Source organism: Megascapheus bottae, chromosome 12, assembly GCF_031878675.1.
Source record: "Megascapheus bottae isolate mThoBot1 chromosome 12, mThoBot2.hap1, whole genome shotgun sequence".
Classification (NCBI taxonomy): Eukaryota; Metazoa; Chordata; class Mammalia; order Rodentia; family Geomyidae; genus Megascapheus; species Megascapheus bottae.
Genome location: NC_143520.1, coordinates 6,718,098 through 6,740,454, shown reverse-complemented (window position 1 = coordinate 6,740,454; position 22,357 = coordinate 6,718,098). Strand labels below are relative to the sequence as shown.

General features: G+C 36.8%; 1 protein-coding gene across 2 annotated transcripts in view; it reads left to right on the top strand.

Annotated features, from left to right (window-relative positions):
* Positions 1–22,357, top strand: part of Agps (alkylglycerone phosphate synthase) — a 101,880-nt gene that overhangs the window by 75,891 nt on the left and 3,632 nt on the right. The window contains exons 17-19 of one of the 2 annotated variants that reach the window (XM_090342573.1): positions 787–876; positions 6,915–7,014; positions 10,069–10,126. In XM_090342573.1, coding sequence (XP_090198699.1) covers positions 787–876; positions 6,915–7,014; positions 10,069–10,126 — 248 coding nt within the window. The remainder of the gene's footprint in view (positions 1–786; positions 877–6,914; positions 7,015–10,068; positions 10,127–22,357) is intronic. The other variant, XM_090342574.1, reaches the window with a different exon arrangement.

Here is a 22,357-nt window from a genome sequence, read left to right as displayed (position 1 = left end):
TCTACCCCTTGAGCCTCAGCACCACTTCTGGCTTTTTTCTATGTATGTGGTACCAAGGAATCGAACCCGGGTCTTCATGCATGCTAGGCAAGCACTTTAACCACTAGGCCAAACTCCCGGCCCCCACATTCCACTTTTGAATGCTGTAGCCTCATTTTTTTTCCCTCACTTTTATTATACTAAGATGTATTTGTTTTTCACTAACATGTTCTTTAAAGCTTCTTAAAAAATCTTATGTTTAAGAGCTGGGTGCAGGGCTCATGCCTATAATCCTAGCTACTCAGGAGGCTGAAATCTGAGGATTGCAGTTCAAAGCTAGCCTGGGCATAGAAGGACCCGAGACTCCTTTCTCCAGTTAACCACTAGAAAACAGGAAGTGGTGCTGTGACTCAAGGGGTAAGGAGGTAGCCTTGAGCTAAAGAGCTCAGAGACAGTGTCCAGGCCCAGAGTTTAAGCCCCATGACCGATTAAAAAAATTTTATATTTACATTTATTTTGAAATGAACCCTCCTAATATAGGAAACTTCAAGAGATTTGAGTTTGCCCTTCTGACATGCATTTTTCCTGTAACCATAGACAAAACAAAAAAAAAGAAAAAGGTAGAATTTTGTTCCCTTCAAAATTATGATCAGATGGTCAGTTTGAATGATAAAACTCTTGTTCATTTTTGTAAGAATAATTGAAAGATCTAGTTCAAAGCATATTGGACTTGAGGGTTATCCTGAAAACTAGTACATAACAGAATTTGTGTTGTTTTTATTTGAAAAAAAGTATTTTTTTTTCTAGGGTTGTAGATCTTTGTAGAAATGTAAAAGAAAGAATAAGAAGGGAATGCAAAGAAAAAGGTGTTCAGTTTGCACCTCTTTCTACGTGCAGGTAAGTTTTCTTATTATTTACAGACTCTTTATTCTGAAAAACTACTGTGTCAAGTTAGTGGAGAAATACAATTTTGCCAGCTGAGGAGAAACTTTAGTCTATTCCAGTTAATAACCTTTCCTTGCTATTTTGTCAGGATTATGTTGTTAGAAATTATTTCCTCATTAAAAAAATTAGCATCGGTTATTCATACAAGGAGGTTTGATTTTCATATGTCCATGCATCAGTATACCATGATCAAGCTTATTCTCTCACTTCCTATCTCCCCATCCTAGTCCCTAAACTGTTAGGAGCCAGAGTGGAATCAAACTGTACCTTGATTTGCATCAGACAATTGCTTTATTGTCTTATTGTTTTCTGGCCTTATTCTGTTTAAATGACCTGAGATTTACCATATGAATGTAACACCTGGAAGTTCCCTGGTTTCAAGAAGGGATATAAGCCTTGAGTTGAAAATAAAGGGGGCTGCAGTCTTTACCTGGACTGGAGACCTCCCGGACCCCATGTGTTTGTCTCTCTTCTATTTTTTCCAGTCCCTGCCCCCTATTTCAGGAACCCCAATTTGCTGCCGGTAGGCCCCAGCACTAAACCAGTTTCAATAAGTATGATAATTCTGTTTGTACATGTGTACAAAAATATTTTGACCATATTTTCCCTCCTTTACCCTCTCTTTTTACCCTCACCTCTCCCACTATTATCTATATCCTGATGAAGGCTGTTTTACATTCCTGACATTTTTAAGTATATGTTAATTTTTCAAAGGAGTTCCTCCAAGGTATTTCACTCATTTAGCATAAAAGGTCACTCAGAGTATATGAATCAACAAACGTAATACAGTATCCATAACAGTGCTCCTAGGATTTAACATAGTCCTGAGCCCTTCAGAAGCAGTGTATTGTCCTACTCAATAGTATTTTCTGTATAAGAACTTGGCTCTGATTTATGATGATTTGACTTGGGATTGCTATACATTATATAGTACAAATAGATACCTTGTGTTTAACTAATTCTACTTTTCACTTTCAGGATAACATTCAACACTGCAGTAACATAGGTCTATGTTACATGACGTTGTTAAGTCACAAGCTAATGGATTCTAAGTGTTATAAATATGTGCTTGGCTCACTATGATGTTGGTATATTACATATTCTGGAGGCATTTTCAACTTATAGTATTTTTCATATTATAATGGCCTGATAGGGTAATACGTGCACTCAATAAAGTCAAGGAGTTTCTGTATTTTTATTTGTAATGTTTAGTCCTCTTAATTTTCTGGAATTATTTAATCTCAGTTCAGGAAGTCTTACCTAGGCTTATTCTAGCACAAGAACCAGGATTTACACACCAACTTTATCACTATGACAACTTCTTACTATTTTTTTTTGTCTTTTTTTCTTTTCTTTTTTTCTTTCTTTTTTTTTTTTGTCAGTCATGGGGCTTGGGTTCTGTCCCTGAGCTCGTCAGCTCAAGGCTACCACTCTACCCGTTAAGCTACAGTGCCACTTTGGTTTTCTGGTCGTTAATTGGATATAAGGGTCTCACAGGACTTTCGTGTCTGGGCTTTGAACCGCGATCCTCAGATCTCAGCCTCCGGAGTAGCTAGGATTATGGGCATGAGCTACTGGTACCTAACCCTACTCACTTTTTTTGTGTGAGTGTGTGCTTATCCTGGGGCTTGAACTCAGAGCCTGAGTGTTGTCCCTAACCTTTTTTGCTCAAGGCTGGTACTGTACCACTTGAGCCACAGCTTTCTTGCTTGCTTTTTTAGTTGTTACTGGAGATAAGAGTTTCAGGAACTTAGCCTGCCTATGTAGGCATTAAACCATGATCCCTACATCTCAGCCTGCTAAGTAGGTGGGATAGGCATGAGCCACCCACACTTGGCTGTAACTTTTAATAATTTGTATTCTAAAGCTGGATGCAAGTGGCCAATACTTGTAATCTTAGCTAGTTAGGAGGCTAAGATTGGAACATTGCAATTCGAAGCCAGCCTGCGCAGCAAAGTCCATGAGATTCATCTCTTAATGTAAACCCCCTTTCCCCCAAAATATAGCCAGAAGTGGAGGTCTGGCTCAAGTGGTAGAATGCTAACTTTGAAAAGAAGCTCAGAGACACAGTGCCCAGGTCCCAAGTTCAAGCCCAAGGACCAACACACACACACACACACACACACACACACACACACACACACACACACACACACGAATTTGTATTGTAAAAATGCTTCATGTGAATAAATATGAAGGCATTGTTCATTTATTAGTGATTTAACATCTTTAACTTCTAAGTTTATTATTAGTGAAGTTGTAGCAGTACCATCTCTTGATGAAACTATAAATGAAATTATATGAAAAGACATAACATTTGAGGCCAGCCCAGGAAAGTCAGCAGGATCTATTTCAACAAGTCAAATTGGGTATGGTGGTACACATCCATACTCCTAGCTACAACAATACTGATAAGATAGTATATTTAAAAGTGGTTATTTTTATAAGAATGGCTTTGTATAAAACCAGATTAGGATGCCCAATGTAATTGTTTGAGAAGCTTTAAAAGATATATTTTGAGCCAGGTGCCAGGCTGGTTTGAAGCCAGCTTGAGCAGGTAAGACTGAGATTCTTTCTCTCCAGTAAACTACTCAGGAAAAGCTGAAAGTGGTGCTGTGGTTCAAGTGGTAGAGAGCTAGCCTTGCACACAAAGAAGCTCAGGGACAGTACCAAGAACCAGAAAAAGAAAAAATATATATTATATATTATATGTTATATGTGAAACTATATATTATATATGTATATGTGACTGTATATTATAGATCATACTCCATTAAATTAACATTTACCCAGACTTTGATTTTTATTTAGTTTAAGGTACTTTTATTGCCAAGGAGTCATTTTTATCCATTAATAGGTAGTTAATACATTGAAATAGCCATTTTTACTCTTAACTTTCTAAAGAAATTATATGGGAAGGAATTGTTAGTGAGCCTATCAGAAGGAATGTATTGCAAAGAGAAAATGTAGTGACTTAAAGATTGCATTATTTGTTCTTTGGAAGAGAATTGAAGTATTTCTTAAAGGTGTGAAATCTAAGTCACTTTAAACTAAAGTAGACCTATATGGAAGTTTTCCAAAAATTTTTAAAATAATTTAACCTTTGTTTAAATTACTGATCCATGAGGCCCATTAAGTTTTGTTGTGTTCTTTAGTACTTATCTGTGAGAACCGATTAACATACAGATCTAAGATTTGGTGTTGGAAGGTGGCAATGCCCAATAAATATTCAGTTTTCCGTATCTGTATATTAATGATTCTCTTATGAGTAGTGTGTATTTTACTCATTTTATTCATCTTTTTATTTTTATTTGAACTCATTAAAATTGTTCTTCAGTTTATCTTAAACTTTGTAAATCTGGATCTCAAACTATAAAGGTTCAGGAATCGTTTTTTTTTTTTTTTTTGAGTGTGAGTTAGCACTAGGGAAAAAAACCCACAGCTGGTAAATAGACGGTAGCATTGTTAAACAGTTCATTTCTTCTGTTCTGAGGCACCTAACATTTGGCCTAAATAGCTATTAAAATTTTAGATTAGGTTCTGTTTGTATTGTGTAGTAAAATGAGTATTTCCTATGTATTGGCTCCTTCTGTTTAAATTAAATTCTTGGTGGGAACCTCTGTAGATCACATTTGGAGAATTTGACTGTTTATCTGAGCATTCTTTTAAAGTGCTTTCCTAATTAGATTTTGAAAGCCCAGATTCTTTTCATATATGACTTAATTTAAAATTCTTGACATTTTTATATGTATATATACATGGTATCAGTACCTGGCCCTTTTGTCTAACTCTTGATATCAGAATTGTGATTCTTAATTCACTCTGCTCATTTGTTTCTTTAGTTGACTTATCCTCTACTTGATAAGACTTCTTCCACCTTCCCTCCCTTCCCTTTTTCCCTTATCTTTTTTCTTTTTCTTCCTCCTCCCTTCTCCCTTCTCTATTCCCCCTCCCCTTTCCCTTACTCTTCCCACTCTTCCTTCTCACTCTTCCTTCTCCCCTTCCCCTCTCCTCTTTTTTCTCTTCTTTTTGCCTGCCTACCTTTTGTTTCTCCCTTTACTTTTTGTCTTTCCCCTCTCTCCACCCTTCTCTCTCTCTCCCTTCCTCTTCAGGTATGGTGGCTTAAATTCAGAGCCCACATGCTCTTGCTTGTCTTTTTCATTCATAGCTGGCACTCTACCACTTAAACTGTTCCCTCAATTCCAGTTGTAGTAATACAGCATTTTTCTTATCCAGAACAATATTCTACATTCCATGTCAGCCTACACTCAAGAGTCTCCACTCAAGCCATTTAGGTACCTTTCCAAACCTGACCCCCAGATTGTCTTAATATTTATAAAATCACTCATGATTTAATTACCCTAGCATTTTCTATCTGTATAGTCCTTCACAATGCAGGCTGGCTTATGTTGCATGAAGCTATTAATTTATTTGTCTTTATCTCACAGGTGCTTACAAGCATCATCAGATAGCTTGTTAAACTGAACACAATTAAACAGAACACTCTTTACTCTTATTACTCTTTATTCTGTGAGTGTGTCAGTTATTGACTATAAGACCTTGGAAGAATTTCCTCTTATATACTTAAATAATTCAGATTTCTTTTTCTTTGCTTTTTATTTTTTTTCTTAAAGCATTGACTTGAACTTAAAGTTTATGTTAACTTTTCTTGCTTGCTCAAGTCTTGTGCTGTACTACTCAGCCATGCTTGCAGACTGTCTCTTTGCTGGTTATTTTAGAAAAAAGAATCTTGTAGACTTTCGTGCCCACATTGACCTCAAACCATGATCCTCTAGACATCAGTCTTACCAGTTGAGAGGTTTAGAGTTATAGACAATGGTGCTTTGCTACTTTCTTTTTCTTCCTGCTGTTTGTTTTTGAAGTGAGATGGAGACTCCTGTCTTTGCATGGCCCACTTACCTTGTTTGCTTCCTTTTGTAGTTGGGATGACACTAAGTTTCATGAGTTTCTCTGCATAGGCTGGCTGGGACTTACAATGCTGAGCTTCCTTCGAGGCAAGGATAACTGAAATATACTGTCATACCTAACTGTCACTTGAGGAAAATGATCTCTAGAACGTTTCTCTCTGGGCTGTGCTTATTTTAGCCTCCCAAGTAGATAGAATTGTAGGCACTAGTCACAAGTGCCTAGCTTGTGATTCTTCCCAGAATCTGAATCTGTGGAGCCATAAGAATCCAAACAAATCACAAGATAATGTTGTCCTCAGAATACGTAATGTACTTTGAAAAAGATATAACTTGTCTGTGCTTTATCAGTATAGTTTTTCAAAATTATGTAAATTTCTTTCAGTGTTTTCCATGTTCCCATATATTCCATGTAGTTGAAGTCAGTGAATGGAACCAGCTTTCTTATTTCTACCCTTTGTTTCTTGTTTCTACTCTTATGAGACAAATATATTGAATTTTGTTGTTAACAGCATCTACAATATGAGCCTTGATGTGGTCTTTTGTTAGAAAAACATGCGTTTGAAAAATAATGGAGCTCTGCTATTTGGAATATGTTTGCAGCTCAATCCTGTACAAACTACATGAACAACTAGTTGGGCATAAAATTAAATACAGTAAAGAGAAAAAAAAGTTAAATTGTTACATGCTACCTATTTGCCTACTACTTCTATTATTTCAGCGAGATTGCTAAAAATGGCACTTATCATAAGATGCTAAAATTTTTGTTATATTTCCCAGTAGAAATTATAGTAATATGGCACAAACAAAAGAAAGTTTCAGTGTATAATAATAATGTTGAATTAACTGTCACTTAAATAATTCCTTGCTTTCTGCAGTAATCTTAGTTCACTTGTCCTGCCAACAACTGTATAGAGAGCCAATCTGGTCTCTTCTTTGGAGTTGGAAGTTGAATAGAAGATGAAGTTAAATTTTAAGTGAATTCAGGAGTCTTGTCTTTTAGTTTTAGGATGTTAAATCTGTTTTCACTGAAAGTCTTTGTGGGCATTTTTGTCTGTTTTTTAGGGTAACACAGACATATGATGCTGGTGCATGTATCTACTTCTATTTTGCCTTTAACTACAGAGGAATTAGTGACCCACTGACCGTGTTTGAACAAACGGAGGTAATTTTGCATATAGCTTTCACTTGTCTAATTCTAGAATCTGTTTATGAATCTGCTTGTTTTGAAAACTACATGTGGCCTACCAGCCCACAGAAAATGAAAAGCACGTAGGTGGTGCTGCCTTATAGAGGGAATTTAGTGATTCTTTGGGTGCTACAGTCCACGATAGTTAATTAAGTAATCATAGGAATTCTTATGACTATAGGAATCTGATATGACATTGGCAGTTGACCCATCTCCAGAAAATAACTGTTGTTGAGGTCAGCAGCTCTTGTCCTTTTGGTCTTTGCTCTAATGTCATTCTATGTTTTCAGTGTTTTTATATGCTAATACTAAGCCATAGGGACTCTTTTACTTGCAGTTTTCATTATATTTCTTAAATTGTTCTAAGCTGCTAACTTTTTTGGGGGTGGGGGTCAGTCATGGGGCTTGAACTCTGGGCTGGGGATACTGTCCCTGAGCTCTTCAGCTCAAGGCTCTTTACCGCTTGAGCCACAGTGCCACTTCTCATTTTTTTTTCTGGTGATTAATTGAAGTTATTATAGACTTTCATGCTCAGGCTAACTTTGAACTGTGATACTCAGATCTCAACCTCCTGAGTAGCTATACAGGCGTGAGCCACCAGCACGTGGCAGGAAGGAGCAGCCCATTCTTTTTTTTTGGCCAGGCTTGGAACTCTGAGTATGGGCGCTGTCCCTGAGTTCTTCAGCTCAAAGCTAGCACTCTACCACTTGAGCCCTAGAGCCACTTCTGGTTTTCTGGTAGATAAGAGTCTCATGGACTTTTGTGCCCGGTCTGACTTTGAACTACAATCCTCAGATCTCAGCCTCCTGAGTAGCTTGGATTACAGGAGTGAGCCACCAGCGCCCAGCCTCAGCTGCTAATTTTTATAAAGATGTTGATGACCAGTACTTTTCATTGTAGATAATTAAGAGTTCTCTTTTAAACTGTGGAGAAATATGTAGTAAACAGCCTTTTTAAAACCAGATGTCGTGTGTTTGTGCTTCCAGAAGGTAGCACTAAAAGATAAATTCTAGTGGCATAGCAGCACCCTTTTAGATTCAGACTGTCATGGATAGATTGGTTGTCTCTCTCTTAGCCATCATTTGTCGTACCCCACTTTATTTTTCCAGCTTTTTTGACATATAGCTGGAATGTATGAAGTGGTACATACTTAAAGTATGCAACCTGATGAGTTTTAACATGTTTGTACCCATGAAACTATACTGAAAATCAAAATAACGAATATATGCAGAACCTTGAAGTTTCAGTGCATTCTCATCCCCTTTGCCTGGTTATCAAAACTCCTATCCTTTCAGTGACTGTGAGTGAAATGGGTTCTTTTTCCTAGTCCCAAGTTGCCATTCCCTCTGTGGCACTGATCTCAAGGAGAAGCTACTATCTTTGCAGGACTTTGTTTGAAATGTCAAGTTCTTAGTTCTCTTAACTCTATTGCAGGTTCTGTAATTACTTCGTAATGGGTTATGGTCTGTCCCCCTGGTACATTGGGCTATTTCTACCTGATAGTTTAAATGCACTTAAGCAATTCTGATACCTTCAAGTCACAGTAGGCATTTGGCCTCATTTCTGTTATTATTCTTTCTCATTCTGCATCTGAATTCTGTTTTGTTAAAAATGTGGTTTTTTTTTCTTGGTGTTGGAATTTGAACCTAAGACTTAAGCAGGTACCCTACTTCTTGAGCTATCTCTTTATACCTCTTTGCTCTGATTATTTTTGAGATAGTCTCACTTTTTGCTCAAGCTATACTGGACCACAGTCCTCTGATACAAGCTTCTGTCTGTAGCTGGGAAGACAGGTACAAGCAACCATACCCAGCCTTTTCTGTTAAGATGGGAGGTGGGGAGGTCTTTTGAAGTTTTATTTTTTTCTAAACTGGCCTGGAAGCATGATCTTCCTACTTTTCAGTCTCTTGTATAGCTGTAATGATAGGTATATATCACTGTGATAGGTATATGTATATCATTGTGTTCAGCTGTTGACTGAGATGTAGTCTTGAACTTTTCCAGGCTGGCCTCAAATCACTGTCTTCCCATTCTCTGCCTTTAAGTAGCTAGAAATGCAAGCATCAGCCAAAAGTGCCTGGTCTATTATTTTCCTAACATGTTTAAAGAATTAACACTCCCCCAATATATACACTTGGATATCACAGAACTGCCAAGTAATTTGTCAATAAAGAAATGTTCTCTGTAAAGATGAGAATCATACTTACAAAGCTGTTCTGCCACCACTTTTTAATGCGCATTTCTTTTCTTTCCTTTTTTGCCATTCCTGGGGCTTGAACTCAGGGCCTGGGCACTGTCTTTGAATTTTCTCAAGCTAGCACTCTACCACTTGAGACACAGCACCACTTCTGGCTTTTTTCTGGGTATGTGGTACCAAGGAATCAAATCCAAGGCTTCATGCATGTAGGCAAGCACTCTACTAGGCCATACTTCCAGCCCCCACGTTGGTTATTAGATAACATCTCATTTCCTTCCTGGCCCAACATCTTCCTAGTTTTTGCTTACTACCATAGCTAGGTTGCCACCAGCATGTCCATTCAGATAGAGTCTCATGGACTTTCCCACCTGGGCTGACCAAGAAATGTTTTCTTTCCTGATCTAGGCCTCCCCTGACTAGAATTACAGATACCCGCATCCAGCACCTAGCTCCATAAGAAGTTTTCTGGGAAGTGGCACTAGCTCAAAGGGTAGGGCAGTAGCCTTGAAATGAAGAGCTCAGGGATGGCACCAAGGCCCAGAGTTCAAGCCCATGACTGACTCCCCCCCCCAAAAAAAAACATTTTAACTATTATGCCTCTAATAGAATAATAGTTCCTGTGAGATAGAATCAATGTTAGTTGTTAATGCCTCTGTATTTATTAAACACGAAGCCCCATACTTTTTACTGATTACTGTTTAACAGTTTAGTATTGCTGAGTTGATTATTTTGCCTTTTTTTCCCCCTCCTTAGAATCTCAAAGTAGTCTTTGTATATATTGTGATTGTTTACTAGAAAAAAAAAAAAAAACCTGTCGTTGTTTTCAAATCCAGGCAGCTGCTAGAGAAGAAATCCTTGCGAATGGAGGGAGCCTGTCACATCACCATGGAGGTATTCTTTTTGGGGGAGTAGGATTTCTAATATTCCTGCTTCACACAGTATTTGATTTGATAAAATGTTGGGGAGAATTATGATGTGAGTGAGTGACTGAGAGTACCAAAATTTCTTCAGTATTTTCATATGTTTTAATTGGTATGACTAAAATACAGACTGATAGATGCCAATAGAAGCTTGCTTTGACAAACCTAGCCAGTTTTCTGAGTTACCAGGAACCTCACAATATCAAAAAATAGTTCAACTTACAAAGGAGATGAATGACCATTACAGCCAAAGTTTTTCAAGGAAGGGGAGGAAAAATAACAAACAGAAACTCGCATGTGAATGTTTTTCAGACTACTGGAATGACTGCAGCTGTACATGAGTTATATATTTACTAAATGTGATTTGTTCTGCCAACCCAAACTTACCAAATTAATCTAGACAGGATATGACTAAACATACCATTATGTTAATTACTTATTGGTGGGTTTTGTTAAGTTTTAGGGTTTTTTTTTTCCTGTTTTTTTTTTAAGCTACTAGGGACTAAAGACTCAAGCATTCTAGATAAATGTTCTGTCACTCCAGCTATGTTCCAGTCCCCAACTTTTAATTTATTCATCATAGATACTTTCTTGTTTTACTTTCTGACTGCTTTTATACTTGAAATGATATATCAGCTGTATCTGGTAGTAATGTATGTCAGCTGTTAAGAGTAAGATATCCTGTATAATTTATATGCAATTTTAGATTCTAGGTTTGAACTCAGGCCGAGTTTAAGCCCCAGGACGGAACAAAAAAAAAAAGTATGGGAAAGTAGTTTCAGTTGTTTAGCCAGCACTGAGGCTTGAACTCTGGGCCTGGCGCTATCCCTGAGCTTTTTTCACTCAAGGCTAGTACACTACCATTTGAGCCATAACGCTACTTCGGCTTTTCCTAAGTAGTTTATTTAAGATAAGAGTCTCATGAACTTTTCTGGAAAGTCTGGGTTCACTTACAATCTTGATCCTCAGATCTCAGCCTACTGAGTAGCTAGAATTACAGATGTAAGTCACTCACATCTGGCTAAACTGAATAATTTTTTTAGAAATTATTGACATGAAGTTGAATATAACAATATTTTCTTATATATCAGAGAAGCTCTGCTACATTTAAGCATAAATACTTCATTTTAACAATTTTTCATGTTTCTTTTCTGTATAATCAAAAAACATACTCAAAATTACCTGGTTTTACTAATGTGTAGGAAAAGGGATTAATTATGCCGAAATAAAGAACACATTTCATATATGTTGGTTCAACGAAGGCGTTTTCCCATTTCTAAACTGCTAGAGATGAGATTATTTTAGAGCTTTTTTTCTATATTCCTTCACTTCCTTAGTGATTATTTCAGTCTTACAACTTAACTGATTGCAGGGGTCTAATGATATCCTCTCTATGAACATTGTCTTAGATTAAATCACAGTCTTTTCCTGCTGGGAGCAGTGCAATAGCCTCCTAACTGATCTGTCCCTACTTACTTCCCTCCTCTCACTGCTCTGTGCCAGAGTACTTTTTTTCCCTCAAATCAAAGGTGCTTCTTACATTCAGAATAAAATCTGTGTTCCCAGGCTGGGAGTGTGGCCTAGTGGTAGCATTCACGAAGTCCCGCATTTGATTCCTTGGTACACATACACGGGAAAGGAAGTGCTGCAGTGTCTCAGGTGGTAGAGTGCTATCCCTGAGAAAGCTCAAGGACATGGCCTTGAGTCCTGAGTTCAAGCCCCAGGATTGGTAAAAACAAAAAAAAGGGGGCTGAGAGTATGGCCTAGTGCTTGCCTAGGCTTGCCTAGCATACACGAAGCCCTAGGTCCAATACTTAGGTACCACATACATAGAAAAAGCTGGAAGTGGTGCTGTGGCTCAAGTGGTAGAGCTCTAGGTTTAAGAAAACACAAAGACAGTGCCTAAGCCCTGAATCCAAGCCCCGAAATAAATAACAAAAATAAACAATGTTCAAGAAGTAATGTACTCACTACTTTATAAATGTAACTATAACCCCTCAACACATCATTCTGACAATAAAATTTTTAAAAAATCTAGATTCCTTACCATGATATAAATGGAAGTGATTGCTCTCTCTCTTCCTTTCCTCTCCTCCTTGTCCTTATCCCCCTCCCTCTGTCTCTCACTTTCCCTGCTTCTGTCTCCTTGCTTCTCTCCCAAGGCCAGTATTAGCCTTCCTGCTGTTTCTTAGGCATACCAGTTCCTTTTCTCCTTCAAAGCTTGTGATAATTTTGTTCCCTCCTTTTTAAAAATGTTTTTTAAATTTATTTTTTATTGTCGGGGTAATGTATAGAGGGGTTACAGTTATATCCACCAGGTAGTAGGCACATTACTTCTCACATATTGATATCCCTTCTCATGGTTTTGTCCCCATTTCCCTCCTCCCCTCCTTTTTTTCTTTTCTTTTACTCCTTTTCTCATTTTTTTTCCACTTCTCTTCCATCCCTTCCCTTCCTCTTTCCTCTTTCCTTTTCTCATTTTCTCTCTTTTTCTTTTTGTCTGTTGTGGAACTTGAACTCTGGATCTGGACGTTGTCCCTGAGCTCCTCTGGTTTTCTGGTGGTTAATTGGAGATAAGACTCTCCAGAACTTCAGTTGCCCCAGCTGGCTTTGAACTGTGATGTTCAGATCTCAGCCTCCTGAGTAGCTAGAATTATAGGTGTGAGCCACCACACCTTCTTCTCTTCTTTTGTGCTGATACTGTGGCTTAATCTTAAGGCCGTACATTCTCCCTCAGATCTTTTGATTATGCTGACTAACACTCTCCCTTGAACCATACCTCATTTCTCTTCCCTCTTTTTCTAATATTCTTTTTTTTTTTTTTTTTTTTTTTTTTGCCAGTCCTGGGCTTGAGCTCAGGGCCTGAGCACTGTCCTTGGACTTTCTCAAGGCTAGAGCTCTACCACTTGAGCCTCAGTACCACTTCCGGCTTTTTTCTATGTATATGGTACCGAGGAATCGAACCCGGGTCTTCATGCATGCTAGGCAAGCACTTTAACCACTAGGCCAAACTCCCGGCCCCTTTTTCTAATATTCTTTCTCTCATTTTTTCATGCCTCACTATCCATATCATTTGAGTCTCCAATCAAAATATAACCTTTTTAAAGGTGTCTTCTATGTCCTCTTGTGTAGAAGTTGTTGAAGTTCATTGCTATATCCCCCAGTCCTTAGAGCAATGCTTAATTGCTCTACAGTTGTGTGTAGTAGATATTCATGAAAATACTACATTAGTGGATAAGTGTGTTCCCAGCTACTTAAAAGAATGTCTCAGACAGCTCTATTTCACATTAGAATGACAGTTGTGCTCTCATTACTAATTTAGCTTCAAACATGTTACCTAGCCTTGATTGAATAGGGGATCATATTTATTATATTAAGGTCCATTTACTTAATAATAGTTCTGGGAAAATATATTGGGAGTTTATTCAGTAAAACAGTAAAATAATGTGCATTTCTTTCTCTGCAGTCTCGTGCCTTTGGCCGTTTCAGTATTCTTTCATAGACAGATGCCTTGTATATATAAAGTTTCATTCAGGCTTTGTGATCAAATCTGTATTGGACTGCTTGTACTTACTTCACTGTGTAACATTAATCTAATTATTCTGAACTGCTCTCATCAATAATGGTAATGTAAACATTTCAGATCTCTTGTATGTCATAAGTGCTTAAAATGGTACTATATTAGCCAAGCAAAGTCATGTGCTGTGGCTCACGCCTGTAATTCTAGCTACTCAGGAGGCTGAGATCTGAGGATCATAGTTCAAATCCAGCCTGGGACGAAAGTCCATGAGACTATTATTTCCAATTAACCACTAGAAAAAAACCAGAAGTAGTGGAGCTGTGGCTCAAGGGGTAGGGTGGCAGCCTTGAGCTGAAGAGCTCTGGGACAATGCTGAGGCCCAAAGTTCAAACTCCACAACTGATGGGGGAGGGGGTAAGCCAAGCAATAAGCAAACCTAGTATACTCCTATATCCAACTCCCTTCTTTTCCTTTTCCTTTTCCTTTTCTTTTCTTTTCTTTTTTTTTTTTTTTTTTTGGCCAATCCTGAGGCTTGAACTCAGGGCCTGGGCACTGTCCTTGGACTTTCTCAAGGCTAATGCTTTACCACTTAAGCCACGGCACCACTTGCAGCCTTTTCTTTTTCTGTGTATTTGGTACTGAGGAATTCAAGCCAGGGCTTTGTGCATGCTAGGCAAGCACTCTACCACTAGGTCACACTTTTGGCCTTATGTTCCCATCTTCTTAGGAGATGAATCCTGGTTTGAGAGGCTACCCATGGCAAAAAGGTTTGCAAAGCCCTAACTCAAAAACAAGTTGAGTATAGAAGTACAGTCCTACAATTCCAGCTACTCGGGCAGTATATAAGAAAATTGCCATCTGAGACTAGCCTAGGCGAAAGCTGAGACCCAATCTGAAAAATTGAACGCAAAAAAACTTGAGTATAATTTAAGTGGTAAGCAGTGTACCCTGAGTTCCATCCCCAGTAATGCTCTCCCAGTTATAAAAATGTGTAGTGAATTTTGCATCAGTAATAACATCAAGTGGAGCTCTTGTTTATATTTTTAATATTTTGTCATATCAATGAAAAAGGATTATAGTTTATTTAGGAATGATCTATCCATTAGATTGCTGTAGAAAAATGTCTCTTTTCATAAGTTTTTCTCTTTAAAATTTCACATGCCCATTGCTATTTAGTGTAATTTCATAAAGCAAACACCTATTCAATATAAATTTAAATGATATGCTTAATTGCCCTACTACACTCAACACTAGAATTTTGAGAAAACACACTTTATGTGTACAAATAATGATTCTTGATTTTGAACCCTAGGCCAAAAACTAACTTAACCTCATAGTAACATCTTTATTTACTGACCTTCAGGCAATGTCACCACTCTCAGTTTTTTGAGTTCCAGAGTAGAAGAGCTGGGAGTTGCAGGAATATTGATGCAATTTTTCTTCGAGGAGTTGGCCTGTAATTGTGATTAATGACAGTTGCTTTCACTATCTGGAAACAGACAGGCTGGTTTGTCTGCCTACAATCATGCTATGATAAATAGAGCTATTTTAACTCCGGTTTTGTGTATCAAAGAAAACAGATGTAGTCTGGAACTGGAGGCTATCAGAAAATATAAACCTGCTTAACTATATCTTCATAGTGCTTATTTTGTAACTGACCAGCTGGTCAGTTTTAAACAGCAAGGTTTATGTCAGCAACATCTTTCACTTTATGACTTAACTTTTAAACTGCCTATTTGCTAAAATTAAAGCTAATTCATTGTCAGAAAAGAAAAAAAAAAGCTGATTAAGTATAACCAGTCCTTGTTTACATATTGTTATCTTTACCTGACTAAATTATTTACAGGACAGCTGTTTTTAGTTTTTTATATATGTTCTTTAAAAAAAAATCTAATAATAGCTTAAAGTAAAAGACAGCTATTCAAAAGGAGCTGAACAAAAGAAAAGCTTTGAGACCACTTGTTAAAAACTTGTAGTGTAAAAGGGTATAAAGATTAGAAAAGATCAAGCAAAACTATATCCCAGGGAATGTATGAGAATCAGTAAGAATGCAGAATGTAAGACCACATAAAGAAATTAATTGAATTTCTGTATATTAACAAGCATGCTTCCATCAGAATGATATTGTACCATTACTAAGGAAATGAAAAGACTTGGAAAAAACTGTATTAAGCCAAACCTGAAGAAACATAGATTGCATGGTTTCCCTCGTTTGTTTCTAATGAGAATGTGCCTATAAATCTACAAGTAAATACACAGGGTGGTAAAAGACAAAAAATTACCCTTGGATATGATAAATTATATGGGACTCTTAAACATTTGCACAGTGAGGCTAAAGGAAGATTGAATCATAAAAGTTCAATAGCTGGGGCCGGGAGTTTGGCCTAGTGGTAGAGTGCTTGCCTAGCATGCACGAAGACCCGGGTTTGATTTCTCAGTACCACATACATAGAAAAAACCCAGAAGTGGTGCTGTGGCTCAAGTGGTAGAGCTCTAGCCTTGAGAAAATACAGGGACAGTGCTCAGGCCCTGAGCCCAAGCCCAGGACTGGCAAAAAAAAAAAAAAAAAAAAAGGTTCAATAGCTATGTGCATATGATTATATAAAATGTTTATCAAAATAAACTCCAAGAAATGGAAACAGGTTTTTGATCTATTGCTTTTTCTACCCTTCTTTGTTAGTGTTTTTGCTTTCTCTGCCTTTTACCTCATAAGTTTATCTGATGTGGGGAGAGTGAGGGAGAGAACAGAAATGCAGAAATGGCCTGGGACACACAGTAAACAAATGCATCAGTGACATTCAGTAGACACTGTGTTGAAGATGAACTGTATAACTTACAGGGTGGTAGTCAGGAGTGAAAAACTAGTAGAAAATGAGAGAAGAGGTGATGTTCAGAAAGAAATGTACTGGTTTACCTGTAACTATAACCCCTCTGTACATCACCTTTACAATAACAATAAGTACTTTAAAAAGCAAGCATATTGTAACTGAAATGTAAAAAGTATCACTTATAAAAGAAATGAAGTTATTCAAAAGAAAATGAAGTACACATAAATCTAATACATACATACTTAGGCTTACATCTGACAAAATAGATACCAGATTTATATTCTAAAAATTATAGAATGTTGATAAAAAGAAAGTCAATAAGATCTAAATAGATGAGGAGATATACGGTGTTTAGAGTTCATGGACTAGTAGACAACTTAATATAGTAAAACTATCAGTTTTGTCCAAAACCACCCACCCATTCATTCATTCATTCATTCATGTATGTGTTTGTGCCAGTCTGGAGGCTTGAGTTCTTATTCTGCTTTGAGCTTTTAGCTGGTAGCTGTCACTTGAAGCATTTTTGGATTTTTTTTTTTTAACTGGTTAGTTGGACATAGTAATCTTAGTTTTGTCTGCCTGGCCTGCATCTGAAACCCGGATTTTCAGATCTCAGCCTCCATAGCTATGCTAATAGGTGTGAGCTACTGATATATGACTCATAATGATAAATTAAACCTTTTTAAATTTCAGCAAGAATTTTTTTGTTATTATTTCAGCAAGAATGTTTGAGAACGATTTTTGCAAGAATTGTATGGTAAAACAAGAGAGGTAGATAATTAAAACAAAAACTTGAAAAAAAATTAAAAGTAATCAAGATTATTTTTTTATTTCAAGCCTTGTTATGTAGCTGTAATAATCAAGACAATGTTGTATTGGAAGAAAGCCACATAGACAAATAGAACAGAACAGAGAACACAGAATTATACTCATACAAATACACCTAGCTGACTTTCACAAAATTGCAGAAGCATTCCAAGAAAGAAGCATATCCTTTCCAAGAAATGATGCTAGAGCAGTTGTACATAGAAAGAACAAATGGTGCTAGGAATCATACCTCTGAGATCTCAAAATGGTAATGAACTTAAATGTAACATGTACATTTTTGAACTTGTAAAACAAAAGCATAGGAGAAAGTCTTCAGAATTAAAGAGTTTCTTAGGTTTAGACTGGATAACAAGAAGAAAGTGATTCAAGGAAAACTAGATTCAATCAAAATTAAGTTTTACTGTGAAGAACTCTGAGGAGGATGGAAAGATAGATCACAGAACATATGTACATTAAGAACTCAGTTGCAAAAGAAAAATAATCCTATTAGAAATGGGCAAGAAACATTTCACTAAAAAGGATATACAGATTGCAGATAATCACATCAGTTTTATTCATAATAGCCAAAATGTTGAAATAGCTCAGATATCCTTACACTAATGAGTAACTAAACAAAGTATAGTATATCTGTCATGGAATACTACTTAACAGCAAAGAGGAATGAACTGCTGGAATGTGTAGCTTCTTGGCTGAACAGGCAAGGCCTTAATGCTGGGTTGGTGAAAAGTCAGTCTCCAAAATTATACCCTGTATAATTCATAATATTTTGATAAAATTACAGAAATATAGAGCAGACTAGTAGTTTCCAGGAGTCAGGACTAAGGAGGAAATAACTAGAACTAGAAAATAAATTGTATCAAAAGTTCTTGTGATATTTCTATACATGTATATATCAGATTCACCCCTTCTATTATTCTTCCCAGCCCCTCCTCTTTAGTTTTTAGTGGGTTTCATTGTACTGTTACATGTGTGTATATTTCAGTCATGTTCATTTTCATTCTCCATCATTCTCTCCTTTCTCCCTCTTGCCTTCCTAACAGCTCTTCTTTTAAGTCATGTCATGTCATATTAGTGTGTGTGTGTGTGTGTGTTCTTTTGTGTCAGGTCTAGTTATTTGTCTGAGTTTATCTTAAACTCAACATAATGTTCTCCAGTTCCATTTATTTCCCTGCAGTAGGCATAGTTTCATTTTTATTTTGGGCTAAATAGTACTCTGGTTGTGTGTGTGTGTGTGTGTGTGTGTGTGTGTGTGTGTGTGTGTGTGTGGTGTGTGTGTGTGTGTGTGTGTGTGTGTAATATTTACTAATTGGTTGTTCCGTACTTAGATTTATTCTACAGCTTGGCTGTTTTAGGTAGTGTTGCAGTAAACATGGTTATTCAGATACTGCTATCATATGTAATTTACACTCCCTCAATGTATGTCCAACAATGGTAGAGCAGGATCATTATGGTAGTTGTATTTTTAGTTTGTTGTGGAGCCTCCTTCTCACTTCTGTCACATTAATTTACATACTTCCTATCAAAGATCCCACTATAAGGGTTCTTTCCCCATTCCCCCCCCCCCCATCCTTGCTAGCATCAGTTTTCTTTCTTCCTTTTGGAAGGGATAGTACTGAGCTTTGAACTCAGGACCTTGCATTTGTTAGACTGGTACCATAGCACTCCAGCCTTGCTCTTTGCTAGTTAGTTCATAGATGAAATCTAACAAGCTTTTCTACTCAAGTTAGACTTTACTGTTATCCTTCAGATCTTAGCCTCCTGAGTCACTAAGAATGCAGGCATTAATTACTGGCATAAGAGCTGTTTTCCTGATGATTGTCATTCTGTTTGAAACAAGATGCAGTCTCAGTGTAGTCTTTCCCCCCTTGGTCCTGGGTTTTGAATTCAGGGCCTAGGACGTTGGTTGATTTTGTTCAAAGTGAATTCCCTACTCTACTGCTCTTCAGCTTTTTTTTTTTTTAGGGAGGGGGCATATTTTATTGGAGATAAGCGTCTCATGGACTTTCCTGCCTGGGTTGGCGTCTAACTACAGTCCTTAGATCTCAGCCTTCTCAATAGCTAGGATGACACTAAGACACCTGGTCTTAGTTTTAATGTTACTTCCTTTATAGCTGAGATGTTCAACAGTTTTTGTTAACTTACTGTCTATGTGTACTTTTTTTGAGAACTGTCTATTCAGTTCACTTGTTGTTTACTAATTGGGTTACATTTTGGTGTTTAATTTCTGAGACTTTAAATTAATGTTTTCTTAGATCACTATTAGCAAATCAAGATTTAACGGAGCAGCTATATCATAGGTTAAGATTTGAGGGCTGATAGGCAAAATTTACAGCTAAAATTTTCTTATCCTTGCCCTTCCCACCCATGCAGTGATACATGCTCAGTCTTAGATAAGCCAATGACAACATTGTGTCTGTTGTCTCTTATCACCTGTTCATGAGAGCCTATAGCTCTTATCACCTGTTCATGAGAGCACTGTCCTTGGACTTTCTCAAGGCTAGAGCTCTACCACTTGAGCCTCAGCACCACTTTCGGCTTTTTTCTATGTATGTGGTACCCAGGAATCGAACCCGGGTCTTCATGCATGCTAGGCAAGCACTTTAACCACTAGGCCAAACTCCCGGCCCCTTAAGTTATCTTTTACTTGTTATTCATTCTCCTTTTCCCTGATGTAGCATGCTTCAGAAAATGAACATGTTTAAGCTACTAATAGAAAGATATGTGGACATGTGTGTTGCATCTATACAAACAATGTAGTTAGCTAATCACTGAGTTGAACTGTGCAGGACAGTGGCAGGGGCTGACTTGGGTGTGACGGTACAAACCTATAATCCCAGCTCTCAGAAGGTGGAGACAAAAGGATTACTACTCAGGCCATCCTGAGCTACATAGTAAACCTCTGACTCAAAAAGTTTTCCTCTCTAAAAGAATGTACAAGTCATCACTGTGGTTGTGTAGCTATAGAATAAAGGTCCTTACTTTTATTGCAGTATCTTTTTTCTCTGAGATTAGGCTTGTGTTCTAGTTTATGATACACTGAGGCATCTACAGAAAGTTCTCCAGATCTCAATATCATTTTCAGTAGTTGTCTTACTATTAAGGCATACCGAGTGTTTTTACTTAATCTGTTTCTACCTTTTCTCTTATTCTACAATGTACCTGGCTTAATTTGGTAAGCAAAACAAAAGATTTCTAATTTGTAATTGCATAATATATGATTTCTAATGCCAATCTAAATCTAGTCAATAGCAGAAGTTCACATACTTGTTTACCATCAATGGGTTAATAAATTCTTTCATCAAGTATGTTTTTGAAGGGACACAGCTATGTCAACTATACTTTTTATTCTACTTTCTACTTCACTAATCAAATGCATGTTAGATTGATTATTGTAAAAGTATAAACCATAGAAAATTTGACAAGATAGATGTGTAAATTATCCTTCTGACAGAACTAATGATGCACTCCAAGCACCTTCTGTTTTCTAGCGTTTGGTGAGAGACTTCATTAAATATGCAATGGCTTTTGGGTGGCTTCTCAGATGATGGTTGAGTTCCTTGTGGAATTGCATTATTACGAGAGGTGTAAAACCAGGCAGACAAGCTAGCTATTGGACATCCTGCTGAGCTTCTAATGTGCTCCATCTTGTTGGAGCAGTTGTTTGCAATCTTTTCAGGACAATTACATCTATAACCACAGGACACATTCAGTGAAACTGTATTACAGATAACAGTGGAAACAGACATTGACTGCTCTTCATCTCGCTTTAAGTTGCCTCAGTAGGTCACATGTAGGAACATAGGGCCACTTATTTCTGTCAAGGATGATTGTTAAACTTTTTGTTAAAAAATTAATTTCACAGAGCAAATCTGGGAATAACTAATTTTAAGATAGATATGAGATATCATAGTGTATTAGGACTGAAGACAAGATTCTAATCCATTTGCAATGAGAAAATTGAGCTCAAAGCATAGTCATGGGTTATCACTTACGGTGATACATGTTACATAAAAGGTTCAGGTAGCATATCTTTTAGAGAACAGAGATTAAATGAGTAGGAATCTGTACAGTTTACTGTCTGCTTTTAGAGATTTCTTGAACAAAATCTTTCACTGTCAAATCTCATTTTTCCTATCCTAACACCAATTGTAATTTTATTTCCAGAAGCCAAACAGAAATATCTTGTTGTTTAAGGTATCATGCTATTTATTATTTTGATGAAAATTTGATGGTTTTGTGGAAATCTTGGCACAAAAGATGGTTTGAGTTGAGCTGAAATGGTATTTAAGGTTTCCAAGAGGGAAATGCCATGATATATTGCACAGCCTGATAAATGAGACTGCATTTTAGAATGATAGGCTGAACACTTTAATGAAAGAAGGTTTCTCATTTTATTTGGCCAACTAAATCACTGTTGATGACTGGATCATTAATGAACATTTGTAGAAAATAATGGCTATTTGAATCATACTAATGCATATGGTTGGGAAGTGCTAACTGAAAAATAATACCAACTGTAAATTAAAGGTTACCCATTTGACACATGGTCAGCTTATTGATTTACTTTTCAATGCCAAGAAGTCTTTTATATATATATTTAATAAATATTATAAATGTAAGTTATAGTCATTGCTTTCTTTCACTATTTTATGCATTTATGGACTTTAAATTGACATTTGCATATATGCTTTTAAAGTAGAATTATTTTAACTTAATTTTCTTAAGTTAATAAGACCAAGAAGGAGAGACATTATAGAGTTTTAAAAAGCAAAAGATTAAATTGAAGAGAGATTTAGGTATCTGACAATTTCAGTGCCAAAAAAATTATAAATCCAGAAAGTAACCATTGTTTGGGAATGTCCAATTTTATTTAGAAACATTGTGAAGAGAAAACATTAAGCTTCATAACCATAAGTAAACTTCTTTTCTATAAACATAGGAAAGGTTCAAATTTGTTTTTAAAGATTGTATATTTTGTAAAATATTTTAAAGATCTCTTGTCTTATCCTTTTTGCTAAGTGTACCT